At 39.2% G+C, this 22,316-nt stretch overlaps 1 protein-coding gene across 15 annotated transcripts in view; it reads left to right on the top strand.

Moving 5' to 3' along the window:
- PHACTR1 (phosphatase and actin regulator 1) overlaps positions 1-22,316 on the top strand; it is a 596,190-nt gene that overhangs the window by 283,820 nt on the left and 290,054 nt on the right. For 2 of the 15 annotated variants that reach the window (XM_033216235.1, XM_033216241.1), the window contains exon 1: positions 21,327-21,917. The exons of 12 other annotated variants lie outside the window; for them this stretch is intronic. In XM_033216235.1, coding sequence (XP_033072126.1) covers positions 21,665-21,917 — 253 coding nt within the window. In that variant the 5' untranslated portion in view covers positions 21,327-21,664. Of the gene's footprint in view, positions 1-21,326; positions 21,918-22,316 lie in introns of those variants that run through there. One more of the 15 variants, XM_033216238.1, reaches the window with a different exon arrangement.

The raw sequence follows: 22,316 nt of genomic DNA on the forward strand, positions 1-22,316 counted from the left end.
TCCCAAAGTTAAATCACTGACTTAAAGGAAGCTGCAAAGAAGGATGAACTCTAGGTTAATAAGAGACAAGGCCTTTCTTCCTTCTTTCTCCCTCCTCAAATCCCCTACCCAAATCGCCAGTGATAAATGTTGAAGGAGAAATCAGAGTATCCTCCTCTTGCACTGTAAATAAATTGAAAATGAAGCCCCTTCATGGAGTTTCATATTTTAAAAACTGGAAATCTAGAAAGATGTTAATTAAATTGTCAAAAAGCTTCTTGCCTCATTTCACTGCATGGCATAACCAGGTAGCCAGAAGCTAAATATAGCCTCTGAGTACTATTCTTGGGTCTTAATATAGTGTTAATTATTTAATTTAAGCAATATTTCAAATAGTGAGGAAGAAAACCAGTTGAAGAAGAGGTCAGAGCAATCAGGTTCCACAGACATCTCCCAATTATTGCTCTCCAGTTCTCTTTATTCTCTGACGTATCTCTTATCTGTGTCTTGGACACCATGTTGCAAGTGACAAGTTGTACAGAACTTCTTAGTAGATGTCAAACTCATCTAAATTAAACTCATTCATTTACCAAATATTGAAGCGGTGCTGTTTTTCATTGCCTTACGCCAAGGAAACTGAAGACGCAGATGCACACAAAGAATGAGTTTAAGAGCGAAGGTTTAATAGGCGAAAGAAAGAGAAAAGCTTTCTCTCCTACATAGAGAGGGGCTCCTACCGGAGTGGGTCTTCCGGTTCTGTGGTGAAATGCACGGGCTTGGGGGGTGGGGAGGTCTATAGACGAGCTCGAGAAGGCAGAAGGCAGCGGCTGATTTACATAGGGCACAAAAGATTGGTCAGACCAGGTATGCCATTTACATAGTGCGTGAAGAAGCTGGCCTCCTCACCTTAATCTTTTATTATGCAAATGGTTCTCTACCTGGCCATCGCCATGTTGCCTGCTTCTATGCTGCACACATGGTTGACAAAGAAAAAGGAAGATAGAGCCTTCATGTTGAACATGCCTAACCCCCAGGTGGCCTTTTCTTATTGGCACAGCTGCCAGCATTCACCTGTGTAAGCTTCTAGCTTACTTATCTATGCTTGCAGCTTGATTTTTCAGGCTGTTTTTTGTTAGAAAAGAAATGATTTCGGGACTGCTTTTTATTAAAAGGAAATCTTACTGAGGACTCTCATCCTCGCTATCTGCCTAAATAATTTCTTTCTAGCTCTTCTATCAGTATGAATCATGCTTTTGTTTACTCTCTGCCAGGTTTTTTGCTAGGAGTTGGGATAGTAGAGCAGAGAGAAATAATGGTTAATAAGTTGGTTCTTGCCTTTGAAATGCTCATTCACTAGTTGAGAGAGACAAACACGTAAAGAAATAATCAGAAGAACTTTCAGCAGCATAATAGACTGAACTGACTTTACTCTGGGGTGTCTGACCTGGATACATGCCTGAGACACTGAGGGCTGGAGTTTCAATTCTCATTTAAGGGCAGAGCTAAGACTCTGATTAAGGGAAGACTCCTTGAAGTCCTACCCATAGATAAAACTGGAAATTGGAAAAAAAGACAAAGCAATAACTTTGCCTGTAAGGAAAATAGCAAGGAGCTGTAAGCCCAGGGGATCTCTGTAGAGGCAGGAAAGTCCCTATGAGAAATTGAAATTGAAAGCCTATGTGATCCAAATTTTTAGTACCCAGAGGATTTGGGAATCCTGGGGCTAAAAGTGAACATATTTCCCACCCTCTAGGCCATTAGAATCATTGGGTTATTGATAGAAGCAAATAAAAAATTACTCTTTAAGGAATGGAAAAGAATCCTGTTAAGTGTAAACTCACAATGAAAAAACTCCAAATCACATGAAGAAATAGACTAGAATAAAGTCAACAGATTCAACAAATGAAGAACTAGAAATAAGATATAAATATAAAGGTTTCTATCAAATACATATGCTTACAATAAGAAAAGAAATAGAGAATAAATAGGAGCCATAGTGAAAAAGAAACCACTATGAAAAACAACAGCAAAAAAAGACAGACTAGAAAAGAAATAAATATAATATCTAGAAATGAAAAATATAGTCTTTGCAATTAAACACCGATTAAATAGCACAGTAGACACAGCCAAAGAAAGAATTAATAAACTGGAAGATCAAAGAAAATCAGAATGAAGCCCTGAGAAATGAGATGAAGAATACGATATATTAGGTGACACAAAAGATAGTAAAAGGGGGTGGTGTAAAGCAACTTCTCTGTCACTCCCTCAAGAGGTGGGATTTTTCCCCTCCTTGGAGAAGTTAAATCCAAAAGCATCTGGATTTAGGCACATAATCATAGCTCCAAAATGAGGCACCCTGTCTGAAATATTTGGTTGATTGGGGTGTTATACTGAGAAGCTGTTGAAGGGTGTGGAAAAAATTAGAGATCAGTTCAAAGAAGACTCAGGAAAAAAATTAAGGGATTATTAACTCCAGGAAAAATGAAAATTTGTTTAAAATGGAAGTGTAATCATAGAATTCCAAAGAACCAATTTTAACAAAATTGAAATATGTAAAAATTGAATATTTAACAAAATATGATATAAAAATGGAGGAGGAAAAGGGGAATGGAATGGCTTAAGAGAGCTCAGTCTGCTACTATAGTATACAGTTAATAAATAGTATTATAAATTAATGAATTGAGAGTATTATACTATTTAGAAACTTAGAGCTAAATACCATATGGAATAGATCAGAAAGAAAAAACAGTTGGAAATTGTTATGTCTGGGGAAGTGAGGAACAGGAGACTACTACTTTTAGCACCATTTAAATTTTTAACTACTTACATACATTTATTAGATAATAATAATTAAAATATATAAAGATTCATGCTAGTAAACTCAGGGTCTGAGTTCGTTAATCATAGACCCTCACTAAACGAAGGAATCGCCTGTCATTCAGAAAGAAGAACATTGAACCAAGAAGGAAGGAGTGAGATTGAAGAAGCAGATGTGACATTGATAAATATATTTGTAAAAGTAAAACAACATAAAACAGTGATGGAATTTTTTCTAAAGGGATGGGGTTACAGACAAGGTAGAACTAAAAGCAAACCTAAGTAACCGAGAGGGGTGATCAGGTTTCAGCATTCTGGGCTTGTTCCAGATATACTGGCCAGAAACATAAGAATATGTTAAAGTTGTAATGACAACTATTAAAAAAAAAAAAGAAACAAAATATATAACTTCCAAATTAGAGGAAAGGAAAAGAAAGAATAAAGAAAACTCCATCAGTCAGAGATCAAGAGGTGAAAAGACAAATGGAAAACCAAAATAGTATGAAACAAATGAGTCACAACAACTATAAATAGATTAAACTTCTATGCTAAAAGTAGAAAAAAACCATGATGCACCAATGATTCAATAGGCAAATATTAACCAAAAGTAAATCAAACTAGCATACCAATATTACTATTAAATAAAATAGATTTTAAAGCTAACAACAATATTAAAGATAGGGAAAATTGTTACTTAATGACACTCGTTAATACTTAATTATGTATCAGTACTTAATGGTAAATGATTATAGATAAATAATTATGTATTAATACTTAATGATAAATGATTAATACTTAATAATTTCATTAATAATGACAAAGGGAATATTTCATAGGAAGATGTAAAAATTTAACAAAATAGCCACCAAATATAAAATGCATAAATGATTAAAATTACAAGGGAAAACTAATCCAAAATTATAAACGAATATTTTTTAAAACACATTTTTCACAGTAACTTATACATTAGTTAGCTTAGTAATTTTAGTGGAGGTTGAAGCCTACATATTTTTTGAAGTAATATATGGACCATTAAGAAAATTAGTTACAAGCTAGATCATTAAAAAGTTAGTAAATTCCAAACTATTAATATGCAAAGTATTTTCTCTAGAAAATAGCAATAAAGCGATATATATGTCAAAGATATTGCTTAAAACATACGTTTGGAATTAAATAAATACCTAAGAAATTCATACATCAAAAGTAAATCATTTCTAAATATGAAATATTTAGAACTGAACGATAACTTAAAACTACTTACAAAATATATGAGATTTGCAAGTAGTTCTTTGAGAGAAATCTGTAGCCTTGCATGCATGTGTTAGGAAATAGGTAATATTTAAAGTGAATTAGTCACACAGTCAACTCAGTAAATAAGAAAAGATACAGCAGCACTATCCCAAAGACTGAAGATAGAAATAAGAGGTGAAATTAATGGAAAGAAAATCCAAGATACAATCGACACTCAAAAATCAAAGAAAATAAAAAGTTTCTTGTTTTGAAAATGTTAATAAAACAGGCAGATCTCTGGCAAGAGCCATCAAAAACAAAACAAAAGAAGGCACAAACATAGAGTATTAGAGGGGCACAGTTAACAGATAATTTTAAAATATCTGAAGGAAATATTATGATCAACTTCTTGCAAGTAAATTGGAAAACTTAAATAAAATGGAAAATCTTCTAGATGAACTATAAACTACCAATATTGACTGAAGAAGCAATAGAAAATAAATCACTACAGTCGCTGAAGAAATCAGATCTACAGTAAAAATCAATTAGGCTGATGAGTTTTAATAAACATTTAAGAAGGGTTACCCTTAACTTATATAAGCTATTCCAGAGACTAAATATGTGACCTCTATTTTACATAAACTTTTCAAGACAATAGAAAGAGAAGGAATGTTTAGCAAATCTTTGGAGTAATACAACCCTTAATCTAAAAACTGGAGAAGGATCATGTAAGAGAGAAAACATACAGATCAATCTAATTTATGAACATAAATTAAATTCAGAAATTCTAAATATAATATTTTAACCCAAGCCAGCAAACTATTTGATAAATTTTAAAAATTTATAAATGTATGGCCAGTTGCGATGGCTCACTCCTGTGATCCCAGCACTTTGGAAGGCCAAGGCAGGCAGATCACCTGAGGTCAGGAGTTTGAGACCAGCCTGATCAACATGGTGAAACCCCGTCTCTACTAAAAGCACAAAATTAGCCAGGCATGGTGGTACATGCCTGTAAGCCCAGCTACTCGGGAGGCTGAGGCAGGAGAATCGCTTGAACCTGGGAGGTGGAGGTTGCAGTGAGCTGAGATCGCCCGCCGTTGCACTCCAGCCCGGGCAACAAAAGGGAAACGCTGTCTCAAAAAAAACATAATAATAAATGTATTATAAATTTATAATACATTTATATATGATTTATTATATAATAAATATATATTACATATTATATATTTATATATAAGTAAATATATATTATATGTTAGTATATAAGTAAATCTATATTTTATATATAATTTACATTATATATAAGTAAATATATATTTAAAGTAAATATGTATTGTATATATTTATATATAAATAAATATATGGGGGATGGGAGGAAGAGAGTCTTTTTATTCTTCTGCCTGCCATTTTTTCAAGTTTTATTCAATTTTTAATTGACACATTATAGTTTCATATATTTATGGGGTACAAATGAGATGCTTCAATACACTTACACATTGTGTGATGACTAAATCAGGATAATTAGCATATCCATCACCTCAAATATGTATCATTTTTTGTGGTGAGAATATTCAAAATCCTCTCTTCTAGCTATTTTGAAATATGCAACACATTATTATTAACTATAGTTACCCTAGTGTGCAAAGAACGCCAGGACTTACACATAAAAATATATTTAAAATATTCAATATAACTCAGTCCATTGGTATATCACAAAAGTAGCTTTATAAATCAGTATAGAAAAAATAAACTATGCAATAAGCAGTACTGAGGAAAAAAATTTTTTCCATATTGTAAAAAATAAATTGGCTTTCTGGCTCACGTCTTATATAAAAACAAATTCCAGATGGATTAACAACCTAAATATGTAAAGCAAAACATTGAAACTTTAAAAGGAGAATATAGGTGAAGATTGCATAACCTCGTCATAGAAAAGAATTTATTTAAAAGTCCAAAAATAGGCAAGGCACAGTGGCTCATGCCTGTAATCCCAGCACTTCAGGAGGCTGAGGCAGAGGAATTGCTTTAGCTCAGGAGTTAGAGACCAGCCTGGACAACATAGTGAGATCTCATCTCTACTTAAAGAAAAATTAGTCAGGTGTGGTGGTGCACACCTCTGGTCCCAACTTACTCGAGAGACTGAGGCAAGAGGATTGTCTGAACCCTGGAGTGCAGGGCTGCCATGAGCTATGATATTGCCACTGCACTCTGGCCTGGGCGACAGAGCAAGACCTGTTCAAAAAAAAAAAAAAGAAGAAAGGAAAAAGAAAAAGTCCCAAGACAGCACAAAAACATCAAATCAACAACAACTGGTAAGTTTAACTTTAAAAAAATCTTTATATGACAAAGGACTCACAAACAAAATTATGACTGAAAGACTGGTACTACACATAAAGCCAACAACAATGGTTATACCAGAAGAAAAGAGTCTATATAAATCAATGAGAAAAAAAAAAAAAAAAACTCAACATACAAGTGGACAAAATATGAGCAAGTAATCTGTAGACAGAGAAACCTGAATACTCCGCAGATAATCAAGATATAGGAATTAAATCACCCAGCATTCTGGAAACCCAAATGCAATACTGATAATACCAAGTAATGATGAAGTGGAAAGAGAAACTTTCATACACTGTTGATGAGATGGTAATCGGTACGATCACTTTAAGAGCTGTCTGTCAATATCTAGTTAAGCTAAAGTTGCGCATACCCGATGACACAGCTATTTCAGTTCTACTTATATTCTTTAGAGAAACCTTTGCACATGGGTACAAAAGAGAATGGATCAGGATGCTCACTGGAGGATTGTCATTGCAAAAAAATTTACATATCAACTAAAAAACCCTCTGTAAGGGTTGAAGAATCTTGTGATATAATCATCTATTGGAATACGAATGCAGCAGGAAACATGAATGAACTAGATTTACATGAACCAACATGCAATAATCTTAAAACATGTTGAGACTGGGCGTGATGGCTCATGCCTGTAATCCCAGCACTTTTGGGAGGCCAGGGTGGGTGGATCACGGTATCAGGAGTTCAAGACCAACCTGGTCAAGATGGTGAAACCCTGTCTCTACTAACAAAATACAAAAATTAGCCGGGCATGGTGTCAGGCGCCTGTAATCCCAGCTACTCGGGAGGCTGAAGCAGAGAATTGCTTGAACCCCGGAGGCGGAGGTTGCAGAGAGCTGAGATCGTGCCACTGCACTCCAGCCTGGGTGACAGAGCGAGACTCTGTCTCAAAAAACAAAAAAGCAAACATAATGTTGAATTAAATGTAGAATGTTACAAATGATTCTTAAAGTGTGGTACCACATATGGACATTGGAAGCCTATGAAGAAATATTTTATATTAATGCTTGCAAATGCATACCTATATGGTAAAAGTACAACAGGATACGCAAACATTAACTTCAGGGTAGTACTTGCTTCCAGGAAAAGGTGTGGGAAAAGGGAGCATCCGTGATGTTTGCCTATATCTGTAATTTGTATTCCTTTACATTATTTTTGAAACACTAAAGCAGCTAGGACACAATGTTAACATTTCTAAACCTAAATAATGTCCAGGTGGAGAGGATTATATTCATCATTTTGTGTCTTGTATTTGAAATATTTCATAAAGAAAAACTTAAATACGTACAGAATGTTACAATAAATGTTCAGTTAGCAGTAAGTTCCAAGGTGGCACAAAGCACTGGGCAGGGAATCTGTTGGTCAGGGTGTGCTGTAGGTGTCTTCCAAAATGGCACTCTCACTGCTATGATCAGAAAAACAAGAAAGAGGCTCCAGAAAGAGACCAGGAAAGGGCATGTGGGAAGCCATGACAAGGCATGGTGTTTGGGGGCACTGTAAGTTATCTGGAGCAGCTAAGCTTGAAGCGGTGGCAGGTAGCAAAGGTGCCGGATGGCCCCGTGCTGTGGCTCACACCTGGAATCTCAGCACTTTGGGAGGCTGAGGCCGGAGGAGGATCCTTTGAGCCCAGGAGTTCAAGACTAGCCTGGGCAACATTGTGAGACCCCGTCTCTATAAAAAATGTAGAACTTATCTAGGTGTGGTGGTGCACATCTGTGGTCCCAGCTACACAGGAGGCTGAGGTGAGAGGATCTCTCGAGCTCAGGAGGTTCAGGCTGCAGTGAGCCATGATTGCACCACTGCACTCCAGCCACAGTGACAGAGTCTCCAAAAACAAACGTGGAGGAGGGAGAGACAAAGAGAGACGGGGAGGGAGAGAAAGAGAAGAGAGGGAAGGAAGGAAGGAAGGAAAGAGTGAAGGAAGGAAGGAAGGGAGGAAGGGAGGAAGGGAGGGAGGAAAGGAAGGAAGGAGGAAGGAAGGAAGGAAGGAAGGAAGGAGGAAGGAAGGAAGGAAGGAAGGAAAAGGAAGGAAGGAAGGAAGGAAGGAAGGAAGGAAGGAAGGAAGGAAGGAAGGAAAGAAGGAAGGAAGGAAAAGAGAAAAACAAAGGTGGTGGAACATGCAGCTATAGAGGAAAATTAAGCCTGCCTTGGCTGTAGGTCACGATTTGATGTCTTAGAAAGGTAAGTGCTCACGGCAAGCTCTCACTTCAATCTAGAGTGTCATTTTTCCTCTTCCAACAAGGTTATTTATGTTTCTTTCTTCCCCAAGATCACCTTTCAGTTGCAATTTACATATGTTAGAGTCAAAGAATTACATTTTTGGAAAGACCTTAGCAGTCTTCTCCTACTCCAATGCCCTCATTTTACCAACCAAAGAATGTATTGATCACTTTGAGGAGTAACCCCTCTGAAAGGTTTGGTCTTTGTAATCAAATCTAACTTAGTTGACTTTCTGGAATAATTGATTCCTAGGAAAAGTTTATGATGGAATCAGGGGATAGACTGTGTCAGAAGTGGTTCCATTGATAGAAAATTTCATGCAAGTAATATTGTGATAAATAAAGACAGGTGCTTAGTAAATTACAAATGATGTTGATGGATTTTTAGTTGTGAAAATCAATAATGAAAGAGGTTGTTACTTTAGTTCATTTTCTAAAGAATGAAATGAGGATGCCATCTCATCCCAGTCTCAGCTTCGGGGTATTTTTTCATCATAAATGAGATAAAAATTGGGAAGAAAAATTAACAAGGCTTGGCACTGTATTCAGAAGAAGAAGTGACCAAAAGATAGTGCAGAGGGTTCAAGTGCAGAGAAGAAAGGGTGACCTTGAAAGGAGGGTGGTTTGCACAAGAGGACAATGAGAATGGTTTGGAGCTGGACTTGAAATTCAGCATATGACTACAGATTCCAACTCTAGTTTATTCATTGTCTTCTCCCCACCATGACCTGCAATAGCCCAGAAGTCTTTCTCAAGGCTTCTCTGTAGTATTCTGAAATTCAGTTTCTCCCAGAAAAGGTAATCTCTCCCTTTTCTTGATTCAGTGCCACCTCTCAACAGAAACCTGGCAGCCTAGAAAGTGACATCCAATAAATAGTGTGTCCTCCACTTTGGGGAAGTACTGTCTTGTTTCTGGTTTTCTCTCCTCCTTCTCACTTTGGTGTGAAACCATTGTGTTTCCTAATCCTCCTGATCATGCTTGAGCGATAGGTAGATTTTAATAGAATATCCATGAGGAATTTCCCTAATTTCTGAGACTGTCATCACTGGAAGTTTCAGTCTGGGTGACTGACAGGTGATTAATGCAGGTAGCAACATGGATAGTAGTATCAACCCGGATTCAGATTGATTTGGACTTGAACTGTGAAGATTTTATTGACTCGTTCATTCCTCCACCCAATACTTAGTGGTCTAAAACAGTTCTCAGCAGTCTCTTTATGTTACCAAGCATATGCTGGTATTTACAATTAACACTGAACTATGCATTTGCAGGGAATGAGCCCTTTCCTTCCTGAGTCACCTCTGTTTTCCCTCTTTTATACAGTTTGAGCTAAGATCATTTTGGAGAGCATAGTGGCACATTGCTCATTTATTTCAGCAAGCAACATGGTGTCTCAGGTAAAGGGAAAAATGCCTGCTCTATTAGCTCGGCTATCCTATTTCTTTCATGGCCCGATAAAATGTCAACATATACTATAAAGCATTATATACATGTCTACTTTTTTCGGGGGAGGGTTAGCATTTACAAATATGTATTCACAGGAAAATGTCTCAGCTCTCTTTTTTTATTTCAGTACTCTATGTGGAAATACCTATCTCTCTCATTGTTTATTTGTTAACAAAACCTAGGAAAAATTTCAGGAGAAAGCATTTCCTATGATTATCATGTGTCTTCTATATTACCCTCAGGCTTAAAAGCAGCATGAGGAAAAGGCTAAACTCTTTCTCTGTTGGAAAATATACACAAGATCGAAGCAGTGTGACCTATTCGTTGATCATGTGCACCTGTCAAAAACCAAACTTGGCTGTACCAATGCCTGCCTGGAGAGTCAACTCTAAATGCATGTAATGATGGGTTCCCAAACTGTGTATAAAATGTTCTAAACAGTTCCCAGTTGTCTTAATATGCACCATTTAAGAAAAAATAGCTGATCTGAATATGCAAACATGGTAATATGCCCTTTATGGGCTCATGAATGTATTAACAAAAAAGCTTGAGGAGTTATGCTGGTAAGTCATATGCATTAATGCCCTGAAGTATGTCTGAGAACTTAAACTTTTGAGCATCAGGTTTAGGTAATGGAGCAGTGCCTATATATTTACCTTGCATGCAAAACAAGTGTGTTTCATTTTTAAGGTAAATTTTAGATTAGGATTTAGTTAAGTGGAAACGATAGGGCTTTTTTGCCTTTAAGAAATGGACAGATTTGAAGGTTTATCTTCATGAAATCAGAGGATTTTAACCTGAGACTTCAGGTATCCCTGACATATTGCCAATTTGGGAAAAGAAAGAGAAAGGGAACTAAAAAAAGAGAAACTGGAAGAAGGATTTCACATAATTAAAATTTTTGCAAGATTCCTTTAAACTGTTTCTATGCATTAGATTTGGTAAAATATAAATATATGTTGATTTATTATCTATAGATTCAGAATGTTTCATTTTTTTTTTTATCATAACTCAGACTTTCTCTAAGGATTGATTCTTTTTGTCAAAATTTAATAATTCTGTTTTTTCACCTGCTGACTGCCAAGAAAAATAGCATGTTTTAAAATGCTTTTAAAAATAAATGACAAGATTTGAGATAGAGAATTTGTTTCAGTACTTTAAAAATAATCTATAAACTGACAAGACAGATTTACTCCCAGTATAAATAAGTAGATGGATAGATGGACCCTTCATCTTTAGGAAGTCTTCCAGGAATTTTTTTTCTAGGGTGCCTTGGAAAGATATTTTTCCTTCATTACTACTTCTTTTAAAAATTTTTTAAATAGATTTAGGAAGTACAAAGTGTCATTTTTTATTACATGGATATACTATGGAGAAGTGAAGCCTGGACTTTGAGTGTAGCCATCACCCTAAGAGCACATTGTACCCACCAAATAATTTCTCATTTCTCACTCTCACATCCTCCCACCCTTCTGAGTCTCCAGTGTCTATTATTCCACTCTCTATGTCCATGTCCATTGGTAACCACCATTGAGCTCCTACTTATAAGTGAGAACATGTGGTATTTGACTTTCTGTCTCTGAGTTATTTCACTTAAGATAATGGCCTGCAGTTCTATCCAGGTTGCTGCAAAAGACATAATTTTATTCTTTTGTTATGGCTCAGTAGTATTCCTTTGTGTATGTGTGTGTGTGTGTGTGTGTATATGTATATATATATATCACATTTTCTTTATTCAGTCATCTGTTGATGAACATTTAGGTTGATTCCATATCTTTGCTGTTGTGAATAGTGCTGCGATAAACATATGGGTGCAGGTATCTGTTTAATATAATGATTTATTTTCTTTTGTGTATATACCCAGTAGTAGGATTGCTGGATTGAATGGTAGATCTATTTTTAGTTCTTTGGGACCTCTCCATCTGTTTTCCATAGAGGTTGTATTAATTTACATTCCCATCAACAGTGTATAAGTACTCCCTTTTCTCTGCATCCTCACCAACATCTGTTAATTTTTTTAATTTTTAGTATTGATAATAGCCATTGTGACAGGTGTGAGATGGCATCTCATTGTGATTTTAGTAAGCATTTCTCGGATTAGTGATGTTGAACATTTTTCATATGTTTGTTGGCCCATTGTATGTTTTCTTTTGCAAAATGTCTGTCTGTGTCATTTACCCAATTTTTAGTGGGTTTATTTGCTTTTTGTTGTTGTTATTGTTGAGTTATTTGAGTTCCTTGTAGATTCTGAATATTAGTCTTTTGTCAATATAGCCTCTTTTTTTTTTTATTTATGTGAAGGTTTGTTACATAGGTATACATGTGCAATGGTGGTTTACTGCACCTATCAACCTCTCACCTAGGTTTTAAACCTCACATGCATTAGGTATTTGTCCTAATACTCTCCCTCCCCTTGCCTCTTTCTTATGTGCAAAGTTCTGGACAGCAGCATGATATGGTGGAGAGTGTATATGTCTGTTCTGCATTCACTTCAGATTTGGGCTTTGCACATCTGTGCAATATAGCTTTGCACAACTTCCTCTCGCCAGCTTTTTCCTTATAAGGGAAATACTCAAACCTTGTAACCATTGTGAACATTAAGTGATAAAATTTGCAGTTAAAAATATAAAATCTATGTAAAATATAAAATACTATATACCATTTGCTTGTAATATATATTTAATATATTTCTTATTCTTTAAATATATTTTGCAAATGAATATCTTTAAATTTTTTATTAATCAAAAGCCCAGTAGTTTCTCAGATACACCAGAAGCTCACTAAATGATACATCCTTTACATCCTTCCCCTTCTTCCCGCTAGTGGTCTCTCTCCCTGCAAACTCATTGTTGTGACCCTGAATGGGTTTTTAAAATCTCTCTTTGTGTGTCTCCTTTTATTTTTATTTTTTTCAGACAGGGTCTCACTGTTGCCTAGGCTGATCTTGAACTTAGACTATATCTCTATGGAGTATGGTGTATATAGAGTATATACATATACTATCTCTATACATAAGAGTATATATCTCTCCATATATATCCACGTGCATCTCTACAACATACATACAACATACATGTATTGCTCTCCTACCCTTAAGCTCCCTTTATATGAGCTCTCTTTAGACTCCTCTTAGCTTTTGACTTACCCTTGATTCTTGCAGACAACGTTCCTTTTACATGTAAAATGACTACAAACTGTTATATTAATTTGTGTGGATATAATATGTATCATGGAAGAAAAGCTCTATTGAAATATAATGTATAAATATAAATATCTTTTCTCTTCAGCATGGCTTCTGTACTGTAAAAAATTCTTTTGGAAGCTCAGGGATCACAGGATCCTGGAGTGCTGGAATCAAGATACAACCTGCCTTGTTAGAACTAGAGATGTTCCTTTGATCATTCACTTCACAAGTCTTAGAGCATATTCCATTGTTTTCCTGGGTGAATTAGACATCGTATTTTCCATGGAAGAAACAAAATGCATATCCCACTTTAATACACCAGTGACATCCACTTAAAATCTTCCCAGAGCTGGCTACCTACAACTCCCTGCCCCACCCCACCCCCCACCATTATGTTGCATGTGTAACTAAAGTTCTCACACTTGGGAAAAGGGCCACTCCACTCTCCATTTCTCGCCAATGTTACATTATCCTATTACCTTGTTCCAGCACCTGCTCAGTATAAACAATCGGAATTCTGTCCTAAAGGCCAATTATCATTAGCTGATGGTGAGCTTTTGTGAAACAGCCCTGAGGGATTCACCACAATGTAGATACAATCCCAGCCCTAAAAGGATCACATCAGCCAGTACACAACTGCAGTCTGTTTTAAAGATTAAAAGAGCAGGGATCTGCCAATACAGATGATAGATAAGAACCTATGCATCCTATTTTTATCCCTGTTCTATTTACCACCAGCAGTGATGCTCGGGCATGGCAGCCAAGGTTTCTGTGTCCTGTGCCTGTAGTCTGATAACCTTTCTTGGTTGTGTTTTATGATGCCATATGCTCTGTCCTAAAATAGTGCTGAGGGTCCTCTGAAGAAAAACTGCCTAGCCACTTTCTCAATGTCAGTGGAATGTTTAGAGACAGAAAGGTGAGCTTTGCTGTAAACTCATTTTCACTCAGAGTTCTACTTGGCCAAATGCTAATTGTGTGACCTGGGGAATTCATTTAATCTCACTGAGCTTCTGTTTTGTGAAGTGTAAAAAGTGGAAATACTACTTCCATCTTATGATATTGGTATGATGTTTAAATAAGGTGATACATACATACCTTATATTAAATAAGGTGATATATACACAACTTATTTTAAATAAGGTGATATATGATACACACACACACATACACACTTCTCATTGTTTTATTAGTCTTGATAGGCTAGATTGTATTGCAGTGAAAACAACTCCCAAATTTCAGCAGCGTGACACAACACAAGTTTGTGTCTCATACTACAGGACTGTTGTTGGTCATTAGGTAGTCTGAGCTCATCACTGCCTCACTTCAAAACCCAAAGGGAAGCAGTAGCTGCTATCTTGAACTTCAGCTATCATTTAAAGGTCGGAATGGCCCCACTCACAAAGGGTTCTGGCTGTGCCAACTGCAATCCTACCATGTGCCTGAAGACAGCAAGTCAGAAATATTTGGAGGGCACTAGTGATGTCTACAATATTTGTTTCACAAAAATGAGATCATATTATAGTCAGTTTTGTGAACTTTAATTTTCTCATTTAACAATCTATTGTGGAAGTTCTTCCAGGTCAACTTATTTAGGTCTAACTCATTCTTTTTAGTGGCATCATGCTATAAATATACTACAATTTATGAAGTCATTCCGTCATTGCTGGACTTCCCAGCTGCTTTATTTTATTGTATTGTAATATAAACACACTTAATACCACCTTTATACTCTGGTACTTTTATGACTATAAGACAAATATCTAGAAGTGTCTAAATCTGCCAAAAAGAAGAACGATTTCAAAAAGAAAACATAAGGCTGTGTTTATCCGTCCATAAATCTCATAGAATGGGATTTATAGTTTGGAGCAAAATGTAAAGCAACTGAATACTTTGGAACAACTAGAAATCTCACTAATCTCTGATAATTTTCAGCCTCTACCTAATCTATCCCCTATTTATCCCCAGACATGAGCAGCAATACCTGATCCTAAATTTATTAACTTAGAATAAGAGTCTTCCTTGGATATTAGTAATACAGGCTTTAAAGATGCTTGATGTTACAAGACTTTGCAGAAAAATTTCCACCATACCTGATCTTCTTTCTGTCATGGCCACAACAATGATATTCACTTCTTCTGTTTTGGAGAAGATCTTTTTCTTTTTTTGAACTTAAGAGCTAGACTACCCCAGCCCTCTTTTCTTCAATGGTAATGCAGAAAGAGAAAGGAGTCTTCCAAAGTAATGCTGCAATCAAAGAACTACAGGAGTCATATTCTGGATAGCTCTCCCTCAATCACCTCTTTCTCCACCTGTTTTATCTAAAATGATTCCAATCTTCCTTCTCATCGTGGTGCTATCTGCTAAGTGTTCACAGAATAATTTTCACAGAGCAATCCCCTTAGTAAGCAAAATTCTCACAAGCCTAGAAGCAAAACTGCTTTCCATTCAAAGTTTTAGGGAAATAACCCTCATCTAAAATAAACAAATAAAAAATAAAAAAACAAAACCCCACTTAACACAAAAAAACTGCTCACACATTTAGATGTTTCAACTAGATTATTTTACAGAATTGTTTCTGTAAACCCCTTGTCCACTAACCTCTCCCTGGGGCTTATACCAAAAGTCTGCCAGATTTGATCAAGAGATAATAAAGGAAAAGCTAAAGCCAAAGGATCTTTCGCTTTAGGCTTCAAATCACAGTTGACAGAAAAACACTGTGGTGGAAAAGCCTTACTTGTGGGGCAATCAAAGCTTGTCAATCATATGCAGGAGTGACATTCAAAATATTTAACAACTAGACATATAAGAGTCAGAAAGAATATTCAATCTATTAGAACAGATGCCAGCCATAAACAATTCATACAGCTGGACCAGTGCTCAGGCCCTGAATATGACCTCCACTTACATACCCCTAAATCTCCTAAAGAATTTTCACTAGCCATTCACAGCAAGCTCTGATCACATCTCCTTGCTCGAAATATAAATGTATTACATCAAATATGAGACAGCCTGGAAGCTATATCTCCTCTTAATCGCAGTCTTCTCTTCCATTCCTTTCCATACTTCCAGTCTAGCATCTGCAAAAAACTAACAAAAAACTCAAACCAAAAAATACCCCCAAAACAACAACAACAACAACAACAACAACAACACACACACACACACACACAGCAGCAGTGCTGCACCATTCTGTGTCCATGAACCATTTGGAAGTACTTTTTTAACCTTGTTCTTAATCTACACTTTGCAGATGAGCTTGCAATTCTGGTTTTAACATACTGCACATTTAGAGCAAACCTGGAAAAATATAGATGCTATTCTTGTAATAAGAATATCACATATTGTTAATGTTTAGGGAGTGTGTTTTTCCTAGGGATGATGTAACAAATTATCCCAAAGTTAGCAGCTTAAAACAACAGATATTTATTCTCTCACTCAGTTCTGGAGACCAACAGTTCAAGTTCAAGGTGGACCAAGATCCCTCCAGAGGCTCTTGGGGAGAGCCTGTTCCTCCCTTCCTCCAGCTTCTGGTGACTGTTGGCATTCCTGTGGCAGCGGTGTCACTCCCATCTCCGGGTCCATCTTCACATTGTGTTCTCCTCCTCTGTCTGTGTGTCTCTCCTCTGTGTGCCTTTTATAAAAAGCACTTATCACTGGATTTAGGACCCCTGCAGAGAATCTAGGATGATCTCCTCATCTCAAGATCCTTAACTTAATTAAACCTGCAAAGACACTTTTCCCAAATAAGGTCACACCCATATATTCCAGGGATTTGACAGGGACATATCTCTGGGAGAGGCGGACACCATTCCACCCACTGCAGGGCGGATAGGAACAAGAAAGGAGACACAGAAGCAGGGCGGACACTGAATGAATAGCTTGAGTTCAAATCAAAGAAAAAATACTGAGAGAGCAAAAGAAGATTTTTATAAAAATCTTTTCTTACATTAAATATGTGTAGTAATTTCTATCTGAGTACACTTCCATTGCTTTGCCCTGTGTTGACCTTAATATTTAGTATTTCTGCTGTGTGCTTTCCCATAAGAGTGAAAGCACTTTTGTGAGCATTTTAAATTTTCTACCCTTAATTTTGATTGTAGGTTTCTTTAAAGTCTCATAACAGCTGGGCTTTAAAAATGGGGAGGAGCATAGGCAAGTAGAAAGCAGAACAAAGCCTCAGTTCACAGGAGATCACACACTGCTTCTCACATTCAGACTTGGAGGATTTCAAGGTCTGCAGTTGCCCTCACATCAGCCTGATGGTGGGATCTTCTGGAAAAGTCAATTTGCTGGCTGTAACAGGTCCTGCCAGGCCAATGGCCGCCCATCCTTGACCTCCCCACCCCATGAACTCCTAGTCTGCCAGCTTGCAGTCTCCCTACACTACCACCACCGCCACCACCACCCTCTGCCCCCTACTGCTTCAGATCAACTTTCCCAGGGGACTCCTCCTGCATATATGCCATCTCTTCCACAATAATCACTGCAGAAATCCCTTTATATATGGCTCACCCCACACCCCCAATGTTAAATTCATAGATCTCCGTGGGTACTCCTGGTTACAAATTTGCACGTGTTTTCAGCTCGGTGTCTCCTGTTATTCTTATATGCCCTTGTATTGAGTGCACCCTCTTTCCCATTAATTTTTTTTTTTTTTTTTTGAGACGGAGTTTTGCTCTTATTGCCCAGGCTGGAGTGCAGTGGCACGATTTTGGCTCGCTGCAACCTCTGCCTCCCGGGTTCAAGCAATTCTCCTGCCTCAGCCTCCTGAGTAGCTGGGATTACAGGTGCATGCCACCATGCCCCACGCTAATGTTTTGTATTTTTAGTACAGACAGGGTTTCACCATGTTGGCCAGGCTGATCTCAAACTCCTGACCTCAAGTGGCCCACCCGCCTCAGTGTCCCGAAGTGCTGGGATTACAGGCATGAGCCACCCACCCAGCCCTTCCCATTAAGTTTCAAGTTCCATGAGATCAAGAATCCTATCCACGACTTACTTTGGAATGAAAATATGTGTAGCTCTGGTAGGCTGATTTCTAGAGGGTGCATCTGAAACCTCAATATGCATCCAAATCACCCGGAGGTCTTGTTTAAATGCAGATTCTGGGCTAGAGCTTGAAGTGCTGCATTTCTAACAAGCTCTCAGGTACCTGGGATCTGCTGGTCCTTGGGGTCATATTTTGGGTAGTGGGGTCTTAGGGCACCAAACAAGTCTCACAAGGGGATCTGCAAGTTAAGTGTATCCTAAATCAGGGATGGGAAGGAGACTGTCATACAGCCAAGTGACACTGAGCGTGATCACAGGAGGTCATCCTCATTTAGATCATCTTGGTAAAAAAAAAAAAAAAAAAAAAAGATTAAATAAATAAATAAATGCTACAAGGAAATAATAATAATGGACACCAGTAGTGATTCTTCACTGAGGTGGCATTCAGGGTACAGAGCAGAGTCAAGAGGAAATGCGGGACAGTGTGCACATCAGCCCTGCTGCCTGCTGAGGCAAGGAGGTGGTGCTAGAAGCTGTTAGATTCAGCCACCTTCCAAACTGCTGCCCACACTAAGCTATATTCCATCCTGGGCCCTTCTTCACACACCTTCTGTTGTAACAATAAGAGATGGCACTTCTTAGCTTCTGAAACTTAAGCTAATCATTCTCGAATTCAATCTGAGACACTAAAAGGCACACATCTGCTAAGAACAGCATGGTCTCATACAACTTTCAACGGTGATGGAAGTGTTCTACAATCTGCCCTACCCAATGCAGTAGCCACTAGCCACGTGCGGCCATTGAGCATGTGGATTGTGGTTAGTGCAGCTGAGGAACTGAATTTGAATTTTATTGAATTTTAATTCATTTAAATGTAAACAGTCACATGTTGCTAGTGGATACTATATTGCACAGCACCACGAGAGGGTACAAACTCAGGGAGGACAGTTGAGAAAGTTGGATCCTCAAACAAGAGAAATGGCTCTCCCAGGTAAACTTTATGGCTTTTATACACTTAACTTGAACAGAGGGCCCCTACAGCCCAGGGCACATCCCTTAATATTTGAGGCTTTGCTGGCGGCTCTGTCAGTTTTTTTGTATGACGCAATCACAGTGCCTGATGGCCAATTAAGATAGAAACATACAGAGCCCCTTAGTATTCTGCAAGGGAATAAAAGATTGCTTCACTCTTAGTTGCTTTAATAAGGTCAGATGGGGTTTCTGCTGGTCCACTGTTCTAACCTGTGGGGCAGAGAGTAAGGCAGAAAAGGCATGCAATTTAAAATACACATTTAAGGAAACATGTACTTTGCTGGTAAATACACGACCTCCTCTTTTCAGAAGGGACTTAAGGGATGACAGTTTGGGGGAGTGGCCCACGGAATTACACAAGAGAATAACAAATGTTTGCTCAGAATACAATGCAGCAAATTCCCTGGTGCACTCAACCAGTATAACAAACAGGTCCTTTGTAACCTCTAAGATAAGGCTTATAATTAGCCAGGGACCAAGTGACATGAATCCGACATGAGCAGACGTAGTGGATTCACCTGTGGTTGGCCTGGCTGGTAATCCAGTAAAAGGGGGCAGTTGCTGAAGCCCTCAATGGGCACCAAGAGGGATGGAGAACTAATTACAGAGACCTGCATTCTACATACATCCCCCTCTGGAGGAGGCGATGGCAGCTGGACACCTGACTTTCCAAACTCCAGAATGAAAATGAAGCTCTTGTCGTGCTGATTTGTGCACACTATTTTGCAGATGAAAAGTAGTAGAAATGATAGAGTGGTAGAATTGGAGTGATCAGAAGCCTATTGCAATACAGTAATTTAATATCCTCAGTGGATCATTGACCCTGTTACCTGTGAGGCAACTGTATGTGTAGAATTTGCCCAGTTGGAGGAGAGACTAGCAAAGACCTGCCTTTTGTGGAAGAGGCAGTGACAGGGAATTGTGAGATTAGCTTTGAGGAAGTTCCTAGAAACAACTGGTAGTGACAGTGCATTCTTTAACTGACATTATTCTGGTAGGTTGGAAAAGAGGACAAGGGTGTGACTCCGAGTGAATGCAGTAGGGTGGGAAGAACACAGGAGTGGGGGCAGACACACCTGGCTGTAAACACCTGTTTCTCCATTTATGCTTTGCATCAAAGTCACCTGGGGAGCTCGTTAAAGGTACAGATACCTGGACCCTGCACTGACCTACTAAATCAGAATATCAGGATTTAGGGCTCTGTAATCTCTATTTTTAAAATAAGCACACAAGGTGATTGTGATATAGGCCTTGTCTAAGCCTTAGTTCTCTAAAAGGTGATATAGGATTGGCGATATCTGAGTCGGGATTGTTGTGTGACTTGGTGGTTTATTAGAAATAGCATGATTTTAATAAGGCAAATCCGTGGCTGAAGAATAATATTTACAAGTTATTGAGCTTTGATTTGTTCTGCATGGTTCGTTAAAGGCACTGTTCTCCCTGCAATGCCAGATACTCAGGAAACTGAGGCAAGAGGATCGCTTGAGCCCGGGAGTTCGAGGCTGCAGCGAATTGTCATTGTGCCACAGCACTCTAGCCTAGGCGACACAGTGACAGCCGATCTCTAAAAACAAATTTTTTTTGTCTGTTTTTTAAAGAAAATACCCTGTTCTCCCTTTGGAAATCCTGGTAGATGTCCCTTGCTTTGCTAAGCCTTAGTTACTGTGCTAAAACAGCTGGAGAGCGATTTGACCAAATTAGCTGACAGTCCCAAAGTCGCAAATTGTTGTTTCTGAGTCTTGATAAAATCAGCATTTTATTTTCCTTTTTAATGACCCTGGCGTTAAACAATCTCCTTCGGGTCTGAGAATTTCTATGGGAGGTGAAAACATCAATTATGTTGTAACAGGTTGTCTGCTCCAGTGAAAGTCAAGGGCTATGGGTTGGACCCGCTGGAGAGGGTAATTTGCTGTGGCCCTGGAGGGGCGCTTGCACCCGAGGGCTCCCAGCGCAACGCTTTCCGTGTGAAACATTTTGCTTTCATTCGGCAGCTTTAGGCGTGAAGAAAAGGGGGAGGGGGTTGGCGTTCCGCCCTGGAGCTCTTGAGAGTGAAGGTAGCTGCAAACCCAGCAGGCTCTCAGTAGCTGGTGCTGAGATTTCCGGAGGGGTGGGGCCTCCAGAGGAGGATGTGCACGTGAGACCCGGAGAGAGGTGGGAGTGGAGCGTCTCAGGTAGGACCGAGGAGCGCCCTGCGTGCCCCCTCCTCCGGCCTCGGGATCCGGATTGGCTGGGGCAGCGAGGTCGGCGAGGTCAAGACCCTTTCGGCGCCCTCCCCGACCCGCCCCGCCGCGGCGGTGCTTATGTAGAGCGACCGGCGCGGGCGGGGCGGGGGCATGCTGGCGAGGCCGAGGGGCGCGAGTGGCAGCGCGCGGGGGCCGGAGCAGCGCCCGGCCCCGGGCGCCCGGGGACCGGATGGCGGAGCCCACGCGCGCAGCGAAGCCGGGGAGGTTTGCGCTCCGCTCGCCGCGCTGCAGGGAGGGCGCGGTGCCAGGCGCGAGCGCCGAGAAACCAAAAAAGAAAGCTTTTTATTTGATGAGGATGAAGCCCCTGAAGGAGCCCGCCCCCAACAACAACAACAACGTGTCCTTTGTGATCCACTGTCAACTAGGCAAGGAGATCAAACACATTTGCAGCAACTGCAGTCGGGGGGAGGACGCCCGGGACGGTGAGTGCCGGGGCCCGTCGGGGCGGTAGCGGCGAGCGCGGGAGGCGGGGAGGTGGTTCGGGCTGTCTCAGTTTGGGGGCACCGTCGGCGTCTGTCGCCTGGAGAACTGCAGGGACATCCGCACTCCACCCAGACATGACACCCGCCCGCCGAGCGCTTTGCAGAGTGACACCCACAGCCCAACCCGGGCTCGCAACCCTGTACATCCCATTGACGTATATGGTCCCCAAAATGAGGGTTTTGAAACAGTTAAAAGAGCAAGTCTGGGATTTTCATTTGGAAGCCGAGACTTAGGGGATTCGTCTGTGGTAAAAGAGCTGACTCCCGCTTTTTCCTTCCATGGGCTTCTCAACTGTTGCCCCGTCCTCGTGTTATGATGGGATACAGGGTTTGCTGGGC

Source organism: Trachypithecus francoisi, unplaced genomic scaffold, assembly GCF_009764315.1.
Source record: "Trachypithecus francoisi isolate TF-2019V2 unplaced genomic scaffold, Tfra_2.0 Lachesis_group10, whole genome shotgun sequence".
Taxonomy (NCBI): Eukaryota; Metazoa; Chordata; class Mammalia; order Primates; family Cercopithecidae; genus Trachypithecus; species Trachypithecus francoisi.